The sequence below is a fragment of the Herpailurus yagouaroundi genome, unplaced genomic scaffold (assembly GCF_014898765.1).
Source record: "Herpailurus yagouaroundi ecotype Mexico unplaced genomic scaffold, PumYag 213, whole genome shotgun sequence".
Lineage (NCBI taxonomy): Eukaryota > Metazoa > Chordata > Mammalia > Carnivora > Felidae > Herpailurus > Herpailurus yagouaroundi.
In genome coordinates, this window is record NW_024412444.1 from 9,917,860 (window position 1) to 9,936,463 (window position 18,604).

Sequence of the window (18,604 nt, forward strand, 5' to 3'; positions counted from 1 at the left end):
CAAAGGTGATGCTTACTCTTTTCTGTATCTTTCTGCTATATTTCCCATTATCCAAAGTCCCATCACCAATAAGTGATTGAACTCATAACAGCTTTTTTTTTTTAGTGGAGATGTAATCCACATACCATAAAATTCTCCCCTTAAAATGTATGATTTAGTGGTTTTTAGTATATTTCACAGAGTTGTACAACCATCACCACTGCGTAATTTTAGAATGCTTCATCACCCACAAAGTACCTGCATCCATGAGTAGTTACTCCCCGCCTCCTGCTACTCCCAGCCCTTTCTTTCCATCTAGAGATTTGCTTATTTTGAACATTTCATATAAGTGGAACTATACAGTATGTAGTCTTTTGTGTTTAGCTTCTTTCACTTACCATAATGTTTCCAGCATTTGATGAAATGATCATAAAATTTATATGGAAATTCAAAGATTCATAATAAAACAGTTTTGCAAAAGAAGAACAAAGGTGGAGGACTTATCTTTACTGATTTCAAAATTTAGTATAAAGCTACAGTAATGAAGGCAGTATGGTACTGGCATGAAGAAGATAGATAAATGAAGTAGCATACAGAAATAGAACCTTACATTTATGATAAGTTGATTTTTTTTACAAAGTTGCTAAAGCAATTCAGTAGGTAAAAAAATAGTCTTTTCAGCAAATGATGCTGGGCCATTTGGATATCCATATGCAAAAAAATTAGAGCCTTACCTCACACCATATACAGAAATTAACTCAAAATGGATTGTAGACCTAAATATAAGAGTTAAAAATATAAAACTTCTGGAAGAAAAGAGTAGGAAATCTTCATAACCCTGGGTTAGGCAAAGCATTTGTAGGTATGTCAACAAAACAAAAATAAAAAATAATAAATTGGACTTTATAAAAAAAATATAAGTTTTGCATTTAAAGGCACCTTTAAGTAAATGAAGACAGCCTCAGAATGGTGAAAATATTTGCAAATCATATATATGATAACATTCTTGTATCCAGAATATAAAAAGAACTCTTACTATTTATTAGTAAGAAAATATATCACCCAATTTAAAACTTAGTAAAAGATTTGGATAGACATTTCATAAAAGTAAATAGATAAATGGCTAAAAAGCACATGATAATATTCTCAACATCATTTGTCATTAGGGAAATGTGAATTAAAACCACAATGACTGTTTCCATAATTTGAATATTGTAGATAATGCTGCTATAAACATTCGGGTGCATGTATCCCTTTGAATTAGTATTTTTGTATTCTTTGGGTAAATACCTAGTAGTGCAATTGCTGGATTGTAGGGTAGTTCTATTTTGAACTTTTTCTTAACTATAGAGAACTGATGGTTTCCAGAGGGGAGATGGGTTGGGGATGGGTTAAATAGGTAATGGGAATTAAGGAGGGCACTTGTTCTGATGAGCACAGGGTGTTGTGTGCAAATGTTGAATCACTGTATTGTATAGCTGAAGCTGATATTACGCTGTATGTTAATTACACTGGAATTTAAATAAAAACTTAAGAAAATTAAAAAAAATAAAAGTGAGATACCACCCCATACCCAGCACAATAGCTGTCTTCCTGGGTGTTAGCCTATGAAATGTGAAAACATGACTACACCCAGAGTTGAATATGAATGTTCTTACTATCATTATTTAGATTGGCCAGAGCTGGAGACAAACTACAATTCTGTCAATTCCGTTGGTGAACGGATAAGCAAAATGTGGCATATCCATATATTACAATACTACTCTGCAATAAAAAGTAATGATACAAGCTACAGTATGGATGCATGTCAAAAACATTGTGCTAAGTGAAAGATGTGAGATGCAAAAAAATTTATATTCTGTATTCCATTTATATGAAATATCTAGAGAAGACAAGTTTCCAGACCCAAAGCAGATTCAGGATAGCCTGAGGGTGGGGATGAGAGTGGAACTGACTGTAGACAGGTATGCAGGATCTATTTGGATGATGGGAATGTTCAATAACTGAATTCTGGTCATAGTTGCATGACTCCTTAAATATACTAAAAATGTAGTGAATTTTTTTTAAGTTTATTTTTTTTATTTTGAGAGAGAGAGAAAGAGAGACAGCATGCACGCAGGGGAGGGGCAGAGAGACAGAAAGAGAGAATCCCAAGCAGGTTCCATTCTGACAGCACAGAGCCCAGTGCGGGGCTCAATCCCATGAACTGTGAGATCATGTCCTGAGCTGAAATCAAGAGTTGGACACTTACCTAACTAAGCCATTAAGATGCACCTAAAAATGGTGAATTTTGTGGCATGTAAATTATGCCTCAATAAAGCTGCTTTTAAAAGGGGATCAAATTATATTCAAAGAAAAATTCAAAGAGTACCAGTTATTAAAGTCATACCTGTGAAATATGCCTTGTAATGAATGCTAATTATAAAAAGATGGCTCCATGTGTTTTACTAAACATATGAAAGCATCTTAGGTTCAGAATTCCTATTCTTCTTTATAAAGGACAAAAGAATCCTCAATGAATTAAACTTCAGTAGAAAGGATCTGGGAAAGATTAATGGAATAAAATTCCCTGTGGTGATCATGAAGCATAGGAATGAATGTATCTTATGCGTCTTCTACATGACTTTAAATTTCAGTACACAGCCATGTTAACTATATACCTAAACATCATTGCACACATTTAAATGTACCATTTTGCAAACTCACTATTTTCTTGCAAGTATACCTGGAGTTATTTGATGGCATCACTGAAGGTGTGCATTCAAATTTGGTCATTTTTAGGTCATGATAAAAAAAATAAATACCACTTTGGCTTTAAGAACAAATAATTCTAATAAATGAATCTAATCACCAGAAGCCTGACATCAGTTTTGCAAGTTTAAACTGAAGTGAACATTCAGTGGTTGTAAATGATTGTATATACGGAAGAAAAGTGAATAGGTAATCTAAATGGATGAGTTTATCTACACTATTGGATGGTTGCTACCATTTACTCAAATACTCACTGAGGTTGCCATTGTTAAAAAAAATTGTCAATCAAAGATGAAGATATAAAAGCAAATTGGAAACTGAATTGGAAAGTAATTTTACTTTCAAATGGTTTGCAAATGTAGATGTTAAGTTTGGAATGAATGTCGTTAATGACCATAGCTGAAAGAGTTATACACCTGCTGATCACTAGAATATTATAATAAATGAGGTTGATTTTCCTGTTGACTACCCCATTTTTTCTCAACATGGTCTCATTACTTTTTCTATTACATTGCTGACCCTTAGCTATGAATGCTCACTTACAGATATAAAAATGTATTAACTCATATATGGGTTTTTAAATATATATATATCTTTAAGTGTAAGAGGAGCAATGCCAGTGTTGCTTGTCTTTTTCTGCTTTGTTAGGTCACAGGAGGTTTGAGATGGTGAAAATCAAGCCTGTATTACAACTGAAGAGCTGTTTTACAAGCAGCCTTCCTTACAGCAACTAAATTGTCCCCAAAAAAGCACATGAGCACATGAGCATAATGAAGCTTTTAAGTAGTTCACACATATGCATTTATATTCTCTCTCTCATGAATGACTAATTTTAATTTTTTTAAAGTAGCAATTCAGCTTGCTTTCAGAACCATTTAAGCTTAGCACATGATTTTGTTTTCCCTCCAAAACCAAGTATTCTTGATTATGAGATAGGGAAGGTTTGCATATTTATTTTTGCAAAGACAGTAGAATAAGTTCTCATCAAGTGGCTTAGTCCTAATACCTCTGTCCTAAACTGGGCACGTGAGCACTTAGAAATTTTTCCAGAGATCAGAGCCATAATGGCTAGGTCTGATGGAGAACTATTTTGTGCAAACCAAAGACCTGACCTCTACAAGGACAAAGTTGGGCTGTGTACCCACTGTATGGTTCTTAGGGAGCCTTACAGCCCAGGGGGCCTTTCTTTCTTAATAAATATTTTAGTTAGTAGAAAATAAAAGGCTAAAAATACACAGCATTCACTAAACAATCCACGACCACCCAAGTTGACAATGGTTAGTACTTAGTTAGAATTTTCTGTGTGCCAGGCACTATTCTGAGCATTTTTCTTATATTCGCTTACATATGCAGTCCTCACAACAATCTTATGAGTACTATGGTTTTCCACGTTTTATTAATAAAGAAACTGAGGTACAAAAGGTTAAGTAACATACCCGCTGTCACACAGCTAAGAAATGGTGAAGCCAGAATTTTAACACAGAAAGTATGGCTTTGAAATTAATGCTCTTAACCATTACAGCTTATTTCCACACTTGTTGATAATGAGTAGTCTAGAATAATAACAATTGATCACAAAAAAAAAAAAAGCAGTACTCAGAAACTACTATTAACTCAAGACAACACTGATGATGAATTGATAATGAATTGTCCTTTCCCCAAACTGCAGAAATCCCACCTCTGTTGTGTTTGTACATGTGCGTACTGGGAACTCTTACAAATCACCAAACCTTTCAGGGCAGTCAGACTTCTTTGTGGAGTTTAGAATGAGAGACTGCTTGAAACTCTAAAATGGGCTTGGGAGTACCAAATGCTAGTAACCCTTTTAAACTCAATTAGAATGTTACTAGAAGTGATAAAACTGAAATTTATGGAACTGCATGTTATTCACCCATGAAAACAAAGGAAAAGATTTGCATATTTGCATCAGATTATGGCCCATAAAATGGACTGTAGTTACTGACCTAGAACACCAAGAGGGAATGAAAGAAATTCAGTAATAGAGGTTGAAAAACATGTTGTGGTGAGTCAAAAAAAAAAAAAAAAAGATGTAATTATTTTTAATTTGGAGTCTGAGGTGTTTTCAGGGAGGAGGTAGCATTACAACCCAAACTGTGATGGATGAATATAATTTCAGCTGGCATAATCAGAGAAGGGGCTTTCAAGGGAAACGCATAAGCAAAGGCACCAAAAACAACAGGAGGGAGAGTATGTTTAAGTAGAAAGCATGCTGGTATTGTCATTGTGGCAGCCCACTCCAGTGTTCCATGTCACGTCCTCTGGGTCCTCATCCGATATCAGCTGCAGCTGCAGGGGTGGTTTGGAGCAAGCTTGCTTGGATAGCTTCCCATATAAAGTGTCATCCAGGACTTTCTTTGATGTTGTGGGAGCCTACTACTCCACCCACAGATAGGCATAGCCTGAAAATACTAGGGAGGTTAGGCCCCCCAAGGCAACCCTTAACCATTGCGGGGAGTTGGAAGGTAGAGAATATATGCTCCCACCTCCTCTCTTCAAGTGGACACTTCTGGGAGATGCTCTGTACATGTTTCCATGGTCCTGGACATCCTGGTGGGATGCAGCCCCTGTGGTCTATAGCAGTATTGTTGACAGCACATTCTTATCTTGGCTTTTCCTCTTTTATTGTCTTACTCTCCCTCTTCCTTCATTCTTGTTTCATGGAATCAGCTCTCCAATAAACTACTTGCACCTGTGTCCTTTCCTCAGCCTGACAGCTAATTGGAACAGTGAAGCCCAGATGTTCAAAACAGGGCAGAATCAGTGATTCACAGGGTTCCTCACTAATAACTGAGAGGATTTTAGTATGTGAAGCCTATGGTGGCACGGTGAAGTGACCTCCAAGAACATGAAAATTAAGAAAGTCAGATTAACCTATGAGCTTTTAATTGCAAGATAATAGTTCCTGAATCAGAGGGGTGTTGTCTTTGTTTTTGTTTTTTTACAAATTTTTAAAAGAAGAATTTGTGAATGGAATGTGTGTGCACATGCACACACATAATTACAAAGGCAAACATGGGCTCTGTCCAGCCAAACAGTCTTAGTTACCAGATGCTAAATATTTTGTTCCCAGGAGCAAAGATTCTTCTACTACGGATGTTTTTATAGGCACTGTCTGCCCAAAAGAAAATCAGCATCTTGTTAAGAATGTCGTAGGTACTAGGATCAATTAGATCTGAGTTTAAATCTGCATTCTGCTAGGTGTCTGAGAACTAAAGCTTCAGTTTCCTCATCTGTTAAGTAGAGATAATATTAATAGACATCTTGTGGGGTTTATGAGAGCATTGTGAGATAATGCATCTAGAATACTTAATATAGTGTTGGCATATAGGAAATGTTCAATACATAATAGATATTTTTTTTAAGTTTTTTTTTTGTTTTGTTTTGTTTTTTTTTAGGGAAAGAGAGAACATGCACAAATAGGGCAGGGCACAGAGAGAGGGAGAGAGAGAATCCCAAGCAGCCTCTGCACTGTCAGCACAGAGCCCGATGCAGGGCTCAGTCTCAGGACCTGTGAGATCATGACCTGAGCCGAGATCGAGTTGGACACTTAACCAACTGAGCCACCCAGACACCCCTAGGGAATAGATATTTAATAATAATATCACTACCTTTTCTTTGGGGAATGCATACATCAAGAACTGAAGTCTAAGTCACTTGTTCTGATTGTGTGCCAAGCACAAAGACCTTCTGAAATTTGGTAGATATTTTTTCTTTAGATGAATTACCACATTCTAGTGGATTACTACACTCATCTTTCTAGCTTTGGATCATCCTTTCAGGAGGCTTTAACTGGAGTCATAGTGTAAGACACATGTTTGTGACCTATTAGAAAATTGGATCCAGACTGGAAGCCAGAATTGAGCAGGAAATGGTTTTAAAAGAGTGAGAAGGGGAGAAGCAAAAGGGTATGTGGTTTTTATCAGATGAACAAGTATTGTATTGAAAGTGTTTGGCTGTGGTTCTGCGAGGAGGGCACCAAGGCAGCCTTGTCACTGCTAGCACAGCATGTGGCAAATAGTGGCCACTGAGCATGAATGAATGAAAGAGCTTCAGGCTATTATGGTAGTGACCATACAGTCATATCACAGAAATCGTGGTGGATTTTAAAGAGGCAATTTTAACATTCTGCTACTTACCTAGCTGTATTTCCATACACTAGTAGCTTCCTTAGTTTATGGAGTTCTAATTTCCACTACTGCCTTTAGTGAAGGATTTTTGTGAGACCTAATAAGATAACATCTATGAAATGTGCTAAAACAGCTACTGAAGAATGTTTATTTTTCCTTCCATACTGGAGAATGATTTCTGCAACTTAGCTACTTCCATATCTCTGGTGCCTTGTGTTGTGCTGTTAAGGCATTGACTGAATGCTAGTTGAATGAATTAATGAAATCAGGAAGAAAATTTGAAATGGAGACCTTGAAGTTGAACAATTCCTAGTCATGATGGGCTACAAAGTAGGGCTATCTGTATAAGGTGCTAAAATGGAATAGATGTGTTGATTGTCATGGTGGAAAAGGTTTAAGTTTAAATTAAATTTTGCTCTCTTGTGTAGATAAAGTTACCCAGAATGGTGGCAGAAGAAAATTGTGATCTAGGTGCCAGACTTGCCCAGAAATATGAAAGAATGGCCTATAGATAAATGGATCAGTACTGAGTAAACTTGGGGAAAGTAGTTTTTAATGTTTTAAAGTTTTAAAATAAAAAAAATAAGAAATGCAAGTGCATGTAGACCATCCATCAGTCATATTCTGAATCAAACAATGTCTTATTACATTTTTTTAAAAAGGAAACTTAACAAAGTATGTTTTCTGACCACAATGGAATTAAAATAAAAACCAATAGCAATGCAATATATAGGAAAGACTGTACTTTTTGGAAATTAAATAGCACACATCTGAGTAACCCAAGATTCAAAGAAGAAATCATTTGGGAAATTAGAAAATATTTCAAACTGAATGAAAATTACAGTACAACATATCAGAATTTGTGGGAGACAGCTAACATAATGCTTAGAGGAAAGCTTTATAAGTTTTAAATGTTTGTATGAGAAAAGAGAGAGGTTTAAAATTAATTATCTAACTTTCCACCCTAAGAAGTGAAGGGGGAAAAACAAGAAATTAAACCTAAAATAAGTAGAAGGAAAGAAATAAACATAGAACCAAGAATCAATAAAATTGAAAACAAAGAATAGAGAAATTCTACAAAGCCAAGAGTTGTTTCTTTAAAAAGTTAAACTTAATAAACCATAGAGGGATTGAATAATAAAAAGAGAAAAGTCACAAATTACCAATGTCAAGAATGAGAGACAGGATACCACTACAGATCCTACTAATGTTAAGTGATAGTAAAGGGAATAATATGAACAACTTTTAAGGCAATAAAATCACAATGTATTAAAACTGAAACAACAAAAATTAGAAATCTGAATAGCCTCATAATCTGTTAAATTGAATATATAACCAAAATCTTCCCACAAAGAAAGCTTTAGACTTACATTAATTCTATTAACATTTAAACTAGCACCATTTTAGGGCACCTGGGTGGCTCATTTGATTAAGCATCCGACTCCTGTTTTCAGCTCAGGTCATGATCTCATAGTTGGTGAGATCGAGCCCTGCATGTGGCTCCGCACTGACAGCGTGGAACCTGCTTGGGATTCTCTCTCTTCCTCTCTCTGTGCCCCTACCCTCCTCAAAATAGGTAAATAAACATTTAAAAATAAAAGTAAATAAACTAGCACCATTTTAAATAAATTTTCAGACAATAGAAGAGGAGGAAACTCTTCCCAAATCACTTTATGGGATTAGCTTAACTCTGTTATCAAAACCTGATATAAATATCATGAGAAAATACAAACCAATGTACCTCATGAACACAGGTGTAAAATTCTTCAACAAAATACTAGCATAATTGAAATTTATACCAAGAATACAAAGTTGGTTTCACATTTGAAAGTCAATCAGTATAATTCAAAATATGGACAGAATAAAGGAGAAACACAACAGGACTATCTCAATGCAGAAAAAGCATTGGACAGAATCCCATACCCTTTCATGAATTTAAAAAAAAAAAAAACCTTAAAAAAAACTAGAAATAGAAAAGACAAGATCCTCAATATGTTAAAGGGAACTTATATCTAACATATGTAATAGAACCATAGTGAACATTTTTCCCTTATGATTAGGAACAAGGCAAGGTTTTCTGCTCTCATCATTTCAATTTAGTATATGCTGGAGGTGCTAACCACTGCAGTAATGCAAGAAAAAGTGAAAATATTGAAAAAAACAGAAATAAAGTCTTTATTCACTGAAGACATGATTGTTTATGTATAAAATCCTCAGGAATCTACAAAACAACTACTAAAAGTAATGTGTGAATTAAGCAAGGTCACAGAAATAATTATATAAAAAAATCGATGAAATTTTTATGTACTAGTAGCAATTATCTTCAATCACATCAAAAAACAAAATACTTAGGAATAAATTTAACAAAAGCTGCACAAGACTTCTAAAATTAAAGCTGTAAAATATTGTGAAAGAAATTAAACAAGGCCTAAACAAATACATAATAAATACCATGTGAGTGGATTGGGTAACTCAATATTGTTCTCCCCAAATTGATCTTATAGATTCAACACAATCCAAAACTCTTAACAACTTTTTTTTATAGAAAATGATAAGTGGATCCTAAAATCTATCTGGAAAAGCAAGGACCTAATGAACCTCAAAAAACAAAAAAAAAAACAAGAAACAAACAGAAAGTTAAAGAGTTTCTTCATCTACTTTCAAGACTTACTACAAATCCAGAGTGATCAAAACAGTGTGACATTGGCGGAAGAATGGATAAATGAAACAAATGGATCCATAGAAAGCCCAGAAATAGATCCACACTCACACATATACAATTTATTTTCAGCAAAGTACCATGGCATTTCAATTTGGAAAAGGAGAATCTTTAACAAATAGTGCTGGGACAACTTGATAAACATACAGAAAGAACCACACCCACGACCTCACATAATATACTGAAATTAATATTGGATGGATCATAGAATGAAAAACTAAAACTATAAAGATCTAGAAGAAAACATAGAAAAGTATCTTCTTTGCAACTTTGGGCTAGGCAGGGATTTTTTAGGAAATAGAAAGTGCGACTGTAAATAATGATAAGCTGGACTTCATGAAATTAAAAACTTCTGCTAATCAAAAGGTATCATTAAGCAATAAGCTAATATAGATAATGTGTATATGAGTTTCTGTGTACTATTGATACTTTTGTGTGAGAAATTATTTCCAAATAAAAGGTTAACAAAAGATACCATTATGATAATAGTCAAGAAAGTATTCACAATGCATATATATGACAAAGGACAAATATCCAAAATATATAAAGAATTCTCAGAATTATAAGAAAACAACCCAATAAAGTTGAGCAAATGACTTAACAGACATTACACAAGACATACCAGTAAACACATGTAAAAGTGGTCAAGGTGAGAGTACCTGGCTGGCTTGGTCATTGAAGTGAGCGACTCTTGATCTCAGGGTTGTGAGTTTGAGTCCCATGTTGGGCATAAAGCTTATTAAAAAAAAAAAAAAAAAAAAAAAGTAGTCAGTGTCATTCATAAGACAAATGCAAATAAAATCGCAATGATATTTGTTCATACCAACCAGAATTGGCTAACATGAAAGTCTGCTAGTACCAAAAGTTGTTGAGAGTATGGAACCACTGCAATCACTTTGGAGAATTATTGCTATAAAATTGTACATACTTATTCCCCAACTACCCAGTAATCCCATTCCTAGTTATCAAGAGAATAAAAATACTTGTTCACAAAAAGACTCTACAGGCATATTCAGACAGGTCTTATTTATGAGAAACCTATAAAATATCTATAGAGTCTATAAAATTATACATATTTATTCCCCAACTACCCAGTAATCCCATTCCTAGTTATCAAGAGAATGAAAATACTTGTTCTCAAAAAAACTCACAGGCATATTCAGACAGGTCTTATTTATGAGAAACCCATACCGGAAATAAGTATCCATCAACAAGAGAATGGATAGATAAATTGCATAGCCATACAAGCCTCAGCAATTAAAGAAAGGAATCATTGGTGCATGTTACAACATGGATAAATCTCAAAAATGTCATGTTAAGTGAAAAAGCCAGTCACAGAAGAGTATATGCTACACCATTTCATTTATAAGAATTTTGAGAACAGACAAAACTTAGACATGATGTTAGAAATCAGGAGTGATGATTGATGAGAGGGGGCCAAGAGAGAACTTTCTAAGGTGATGGAAATGTTCTATATTTTGTTTGGAGTGGTGATTACATCAGTGTATACATTTATCAAAGCACATGAGATTGTACTCTAAAATCCTCATTTCAGTTATACATATAAAATAAAGAAATCAAAGAGACTATAATTATTTGTTTTTATGATATCCATTCATCATGCAAGGTGGAATGTTGACTCTCCTAGTGTGAACAGTAAATTTATAAAACCCTTCACCTTGGCTAAAGACCCTGCATGATTTGGCTCTAGGCTACCCTTTCTACTTTATGCCTTCTTTTTACCTCCTAGGTCCTACCTAACCCTGCTGGCTTTATTATAAAGTAGATCATTTCTTGATGTTATCTAATTCCGTCTCTTCTTCTTCATTGCATTTAGGAGAACTGGCATTTATTTTTTCTCTTTCTCCTTTTTTACCTTGCTTTTCTCACCATCATATTCCCCAGTGTACTCCCAGGATACTGTCTGGTTCAGTGAGCTTTTTCTTAAATATGTGAATGAATGAATGTTCCTGTAGTTCTATATGTGGATAAAATGGTAGTCTGCTCAAATATTCTTCTGGAGTTTGATCCTTACCAATTCAAATAAAAATGACATAGTATTTTCTCTATAAGCAAAGCAGAGCTTTAATAAGATTGTGCTCAACTGAGTTTTGGTTGGTGCAACCAAACTTTTTGTATGATGTGAGGGAACTTTTTCTTCCCTCTCCTTTTCCAGAATCCCAATATGGTTTTCCTTCTATTTTTCTAACCAGAGCTTCTTACACAAGAGACCTAATAACATGACAATGCTTTCCAAACATATTTGATCCTGTGCCCTATTGGTAAAATGTTTGAGCACACTACCCACATAGGTACATTTATTTATTTCAAAAACACATTTATTTGGAAATGTGCACAAAAATAATATTTGTAAAGGATGGGATGAAAGATAGCTCTAACCACCCCACCTCCCCTTGTGCTCATCCCACTTTGAAGACACTGCCTTGGGGCAAATATTATACTATATTTACTTATACATCTAAATATAAAACTGCAGTAAGCTTAACACTTTTGCATTTTAACCTTACCTCTGACTATGGATTGAAAGGCTTTATTGCTTTTTAAATAAATTTATAGTATTGTTTAGTGCAGGTAGGGTATAATTTTTAGGTGGGGCATACTCTGAATTCATCTCATCTAATTTTTACTGTATTTATCCGTAACATTGTTCACTGATAGTTTTTCTACAGAAGAATATGTATTTTAGAGGGAAGAAATAATGAGATTAGAAAAGTAGGAAGGGAGATAAGGAAAAGCTATAGAAAAGGCCATGTTGGAGCACCTGAGTGGCTCAGTTGGGTAAGCATCTGACTTTTGATTTTGGCTCTCAGGTCATGATCTCACAGTTTGTAAGATCAAGCCCTATATTGCACTCTGCGCTGGTAGCACAGAGCCTGCTTGGGATTCTCTCTCTCTCTCTCTCTCTCTCTCTCTCTCTCTCTCTCTCTTTCTCTCTCTCTCTGCCCCCCCCCCCCACTTGCATGCACACTCTCTCTTTCCAAATAAATAAATAAACATCTTATCGCTGCTTGGCCTTTTGGCTAAGATCAAGTGAAATAAATAAACATCTTTTAAAAAAGAAAAGGCTATGTTGACTTAAAATATTTAATTACACTGTAAATATTAATAGTAGTTCATTTGAATGAAATGTTGCCAGCTTGGGGGATTACTAATTGTAGAAAATTAGCAGTTTGTACATGTAGATAAAGTTGCTAAAAATGGTAAAAACATCACTATTCTCCGGTAAAAAGACAGTCTTTAATAAGCATCAACTCTACCATATAGCAGCCTGAGACAGGTTTGGAGATTTTAAGCCTCCTGTTGCCTCTGAGACCTAAAGGAAGCAGAACATAAAAATGAGCCTCTATCAATTTGAAGCAAACCTAATCTTTGTGATCATGACTGTGGTCTAAATCTATTAAAGATGTTCAAATTCAGTGTCCTTGGTATCACTGTGGCTTGACCTGAATAGTGAGCAATAAACTTGTGTATTATAATTCTGGTTTGAAGATATGTGCTTAGGAAGTGAAACCGACAGTCAGTGTTTTGTGTCTGTCTCTAAGCAGACTAAGAGCCTATATAAAATGACAGGTGCATTTCTAGGGAAAGAAACCCATAATGTTTTCCTATTTAGTAGGTGACAGTATGTCCCAAGATAACACAAGCTTAAGGGGCTGGAACAAGCATGGTTATTAAAAGCTAGCAGTTTCTCAGTTCATACAAATTGAATTTTTTCATAGGCTAGAAGACTGTGGAAATCTAGTGTAGAGTACTGAAATAAATTAGCATATTAAGTGAATTTATACATTCAGGCTTGTGAGCACTTTGAATTTAAGGAAGAAACTTTATTACTCCTTGAAAGAAAAAAAAAGGCAGTTCTTAAATTCTGTGTTTGATCTCCCTATTGGAAAGGGCCTATATGATAAACTATATCATTTTGATGATTATCCAAAGCAGCGGTTATTATATTGTTGAAAATCTTTCTCTTTTCTTTCTTTTTTCAGAATTACTGATTTAGGGAACATTAAAAGAAGATTGTATTTATCAACGGTCCATAAGGAACTGTCCTCAACTCCTCTCCATGCAAAAATCCCACTTTTCATGATCAAGCGCAAAATTGTAAGTGTCACATGAATGTTGCTTAAAATATTAAATTTAAATTCAGCAAATACTAATTATGGGCCTACTCTGTGTATAAGGTACTTTGTTAAGTATATAAAAAAGAATAAAATGCATACTCTTCCTTTCCCTCCCATGAAAGAGCTTAAAATCCACTAGGTGGGAGAATATAATTATTTGAGCATCTGTAATATTACCAAAACTGATAGAAAGCTCAGTGAAGAGAGAAGTTCTACTGGTACCATGAAAGGGAAAGAAGCCCATCTGACTGCAGGATGAGGAAAGGCTGCATGAAGAAGATTACAGTTATTTGGGCCTTTGAAGGACTGTAAGAATTCAACAGATAGAGAAGGGAAGTGAGCATTCCAAGCAGAAGGAACAGCATGAACAGAAGCTTGAAGGCTGGAAATTGGTACACATTTGGAGAACAAAGAATGATTAATCATTGTGGCCAGATTTTCAAAAAATAGCCTTAAGGAAACAGCAGTCCTGTAATACAACAGTCAGATATAGGTTGGGAGATTTTATGCCTATTGTGTAACCTCTAAGACCTAAAGCAGCAATAATGTATGGAAATGTAAACTGTAGGTTACAGGCCAAGAAATTTGAGCCTGATATGACTTGACTAGTCTTTCTCAAACTTCAGTTATTTTAGTACTACTCTCATGACTTTACCATGTTTGTGTACAACCTGTGATTAATACTTTCCTTTAAATAACTCACCTTTGGGGATCTTAAATACATTTATTTTAGAAGAAACCTTTTACCACTTACTCAGATGTATGGATGCCAGTATAAGGAAGGATCATGAAAAGTCAGGTGAATATGACACCTGGAAACTAATAAAGCTCTAATAACTGATTCTAAACAAATGGAGATCTGTGATGTGTCAGACAAAGAATTCAGAATAATCTTCTTTTTTTTTTAAAATGTTTATTTATTCTTGAGACAGAGACAGAGTGTGAACAGGGGTGGGGCAGAGAGAGAGGGAGACACAGAATCCGAAACAGGCTCCAGGCTCTGCCCTGTCAGCACAGAGCCCAACGCAGTGCTCGAACCCACGAACCGTGAGATCATGACCTGAGCTGAAGTCGGACACCGAACCGACTGAGCCACCCAGGTGCCCCCAGAATAATCTTCTTAAAGAAGTTTGGTGACCTACAAGAACATACAGACAGACAACTCAATGAACTTAGGAAAACAAACTACACACAGCACAGGATTTTTGACAAAGGAATAGAAAAGATCAAAAACAAACTAACAGAAATGCTAGAGCTGAAAAATATAGGAAGTTGAACTGAAGAATTCAATAGAGAGCTTCAAAAGCGATTCAACCATGCAGAAAAAAGAATGAGTGACCTGGAGGACAAGACAATTGAAATTATCCAGTCAGGGGAGTAAAAAGTGAAATGAAATGACAAAGAGTGAAAAAACCCCATGAGAATTATGAGACACAAGGAAAATTTACATTATGGGAATATTCCCAAAATTCATATTATGGGAATTCCAGAAGAAGAAGAGAAAGAGAAAAGGATAGAAGGTGTATTTAAATCAGTAATGGCTCAAAACTTCCCAAACATGGGGAGAGAAATAGATATCCAGATCCAAGAGGCCCAAAGGACCCCAAATAAGACTACACAGACATATTACAGACATATTACAATTACATGTTGAGTCAAAGAAAGAATTTTAAAAGCAACAAGAGAAAATAGAGAAGTTACATACAAAGGAATTCCCGTAAAACTATGGGGAGATTTTTCAACAGAAGCCTTTCAGGCCAGAAGAGAATATGATAAATATAAAAGAAATATTGATAAATATTTAAAAAAAAAACTTAAAATCAACCAAGAACATGATACCTAGCAAAGCTGTCTTTCAGAAACAATGGAGGGATAAAGACTTTCCCAGACAAAAAAGCTGATGGAATTCATTACCACTAAACCTGTCTTACAATAAATGCTAAAGGGAGTTCTTTGAGTAGAAATAAAAGTCCTCTAACAACATGCAAATGTAAGAAGGCAATGTAAAACTCACTGTATATGTAATAGAGTTGGAGTCTGTAACAGGGCAATTAGTGGTGCATAATTCATTTATAATAATATAAAATTGCATTCACCCTTCTATGTTTACGTATGATTTCCTTATTCATCTAAGATTTTTTAGAGTTCAATGTTAGGTGGTTTCCAAGAGTTTTAAATTGTATGTGAGACCAATACACTTTTCTGTGTGCGGTTAAATGAATCAAATCTGTCTTTACCTTGCTTTTGTGGGTTCAGTCCCCTTTGTCAGTTAACTAACTGAAGTTCTAGATATTTTCTTAAATTTTAACTGATCATTCTGTACATGGCTATAATACACACACACACACACACACACACACACACACACACACACACACAGTGTTATTTGTAGGAATACAGTATTTGAAAATCAAATATTATCTTTCTTTACAAGTGAACCTTGATAACATCGCAAGTGAACTTGATTGACCAATATTTCTTATTTAACAATAAGTCACATGAATTTGTGCTAGCAGCACCAGGTATCTAACGATACAAGAAGTGTACTGCCGAAACTAAAAAATAAATAGTAATATGTGTAATAGGTCCTGTGGGGCAGTGTTCTTTGATTCATCTACCTCATCTTCCCACTCTCCAGTTAGATGACTCAGTGGAGAATAGTTACATGTAGTTTTTAAAAAATCCTGGGGCGCCTGGGTGGTGCAGTCGGTTAAGCGTCCGACTTCAACCAGGTCACGATCTCGCGGTCCGGGAGTTCGAGCCCCACGTCAGGCTCTGGGCTGATGGCTCAGAGCCTGGAGCCTGTTTCCGATTCTGTGTCTCCCTCTCTCTCTGCCCCTCCCCCGTTCATGCTCTGTCTCTCTCTGTCCCAAAAATAAATAAACATTGAAAAAAAAAATTTTTTTTTAAATAAAAAAATAAAAATAAAAAATCCTGGTCTGAAGAAAGCAAATTGGTCGCTATTTTAGGTAAGTTTAAGTCATGCTAAATTTTAAAAGGCAAAGCAGTCATAATATTTGTAACATATCTAGAACTTTTTCCTCAATGTGGTTGAATCTAGAAAGAATTGTTCACTTATATTTGAGATAGTTCTAAGCAATAAGCAAAGATAAAATATTTTTTCTATAGTGTTCTGGTTGAATCTGGAAAGAATTGTTCACTTACATTTGAGATAGTCCTAAGCAATAAGCAAAGATAAGACATTTTTTTCTATAGCATTCCCCATCCCAGTGAAATCACCAAGTCATAACTGCTTGTAATGTATTCTAATTATTTTATATTTTGTTAAATACAAACCCATAAGTAATATATAGAAGTTAAGAGCATGGTATCTGAATTCTGACAGTTACTAGTTATGTGACCCTGTGCAAGTTTCTGTTCATTTTCCTCATCTATAAAATGCAGATAATATGAGATATGCATCCTATTAAGATTGTTGTAGAGATTTACACAAGTATATAAACATGAGGCTTTTAGAACAGTGCCTGGCACAGTCTTAAGTCATAGATAAGGATTATAGCTTCAGTTTGGTCTTTGGTTGCTATATCTTCCAGGAAGCCCTCCATGATATCCCCTCTGTGGTTTAGATATTTGGGGTATAGTTCACCATTGCCATTCACAAATTCATGATCTTCATAACCCTTCTTCAGTCTGTACCTAAATCATATTTGCTTATGTATCTCCCCGCCTTTAGACTATAAGCTTGTCTTAATTGACTTTTATCCCTAGTCCCTATAAGTACATGGCATGTAGTAAGTGCTCCATAAATATTTGTTCAACCAAATTGGCAAATCTAACTGTGTCTCCTGACATGGGAGAGAAAATAAATGAGTTTGTCATGTACCTTTCTAAATGTGCTTGATAATCCCAGAAGTATTCTGTACTATTCAAACAGATATTTAAAAATTCAGTTCTAAAACTTATACTCCTTTCCCCTCAATCCAAGAGATGCTACAGTGCAGAGTGTCTTTCATTTCCACTGTTAATGCAGTCTATTCCCATTGGGCCCTTATCGAATTAAAGCTGAACCGTGTTTTAGGGGAACCTTCTATAGCAAGAAGTAAGATGAGAGAGAGCACCACCCATTCAGAATGCCATTGCTAGGATCCTCCTTGGTGTTGGTGTGGTGTTGCTCTAGTTCTCTGCTTTTTGCCAAAACTTTCTTCACATCTACTTTCTTAGGAACTGTAGATACTTTGGTGGTAAACTTTGAAGCACAGTATTTTAAAGCTCTTTAGCTAACATTTATAAATCAGAAATTGTCAATATTGTCTGTTGTGCAGTGAGCAGTCAGCTGAAGCCGAGTGGCAACTGCACACTTTAATTTTTTTTTTTAATTTTTTTTTCAACGTTTATTTATTTTTGGAACAGAGAGAGACAGAGCATGAACGGGGGAGGGGCAGAGAGAGAGGGAGACACAGAATCGGAAACAGGCTCCAGGCTCTGAGCCATCAGCCCAGAGCCTGACGTGGGGCTCGAACTCCCGGACCGCGAGATCGTGACCTGGCTGAAGTCGGACGCTTAACTGACTGCGCCACCCAGGCGCCCCCAACTGCACACTTTTAACAGAGCTTTGAGCTCTGTGTGAAGTTTAGTCCTCTCCACTCATAAAGAATGCAGGTGCACTCAGACCCTTCCTGCTTCATACATTTGGGTTATCTACATAGGCCCTCTGAGCATACAGTTTGCAACCTCAATTTAGAGGATAATTGCTAAATACTCCACTTTGCTTTGTTCTTTAGCTAAAACCTTTACATAGCCAAAGGCAGCAAATAAATATTCTTATAGCCACACCAATATGAATATTTATGTATAGGCCACTTACTATTCCAGTTACCATTAAATGTTCAACCTTTCAAATAAAAAAA

The 18,604-nt window shown here is 35.4% G+C and overlaps 1 protein-coding gene across 13 annotated transcripts in view; it reads left to right on the forward strand.

Annotated features, from left to right (window-relative positions):
• Positions 1 to 18,604, forward strand: part of CFAP20DC (CFAP20 domain containing) — a 238,572-nt gene that overhangs the window by 74,187 nt on the left and 145,781 nt on the right. For all 13 annotated transcript variants that reach the window (XM_040454584.1, XM_040454589.1, XM_040454595.1 and 10 more), the window contains one exon: positions 13,602 to 13,716. In XM_040454584.1, the coding sequence (XP_040310518.1) occupies positions 13,602 to 13,716 (115 nt within the window). The remainder of the gene's footprint in view (positions 1 to 13,601; positions 13,717 to 18,604) is intronic.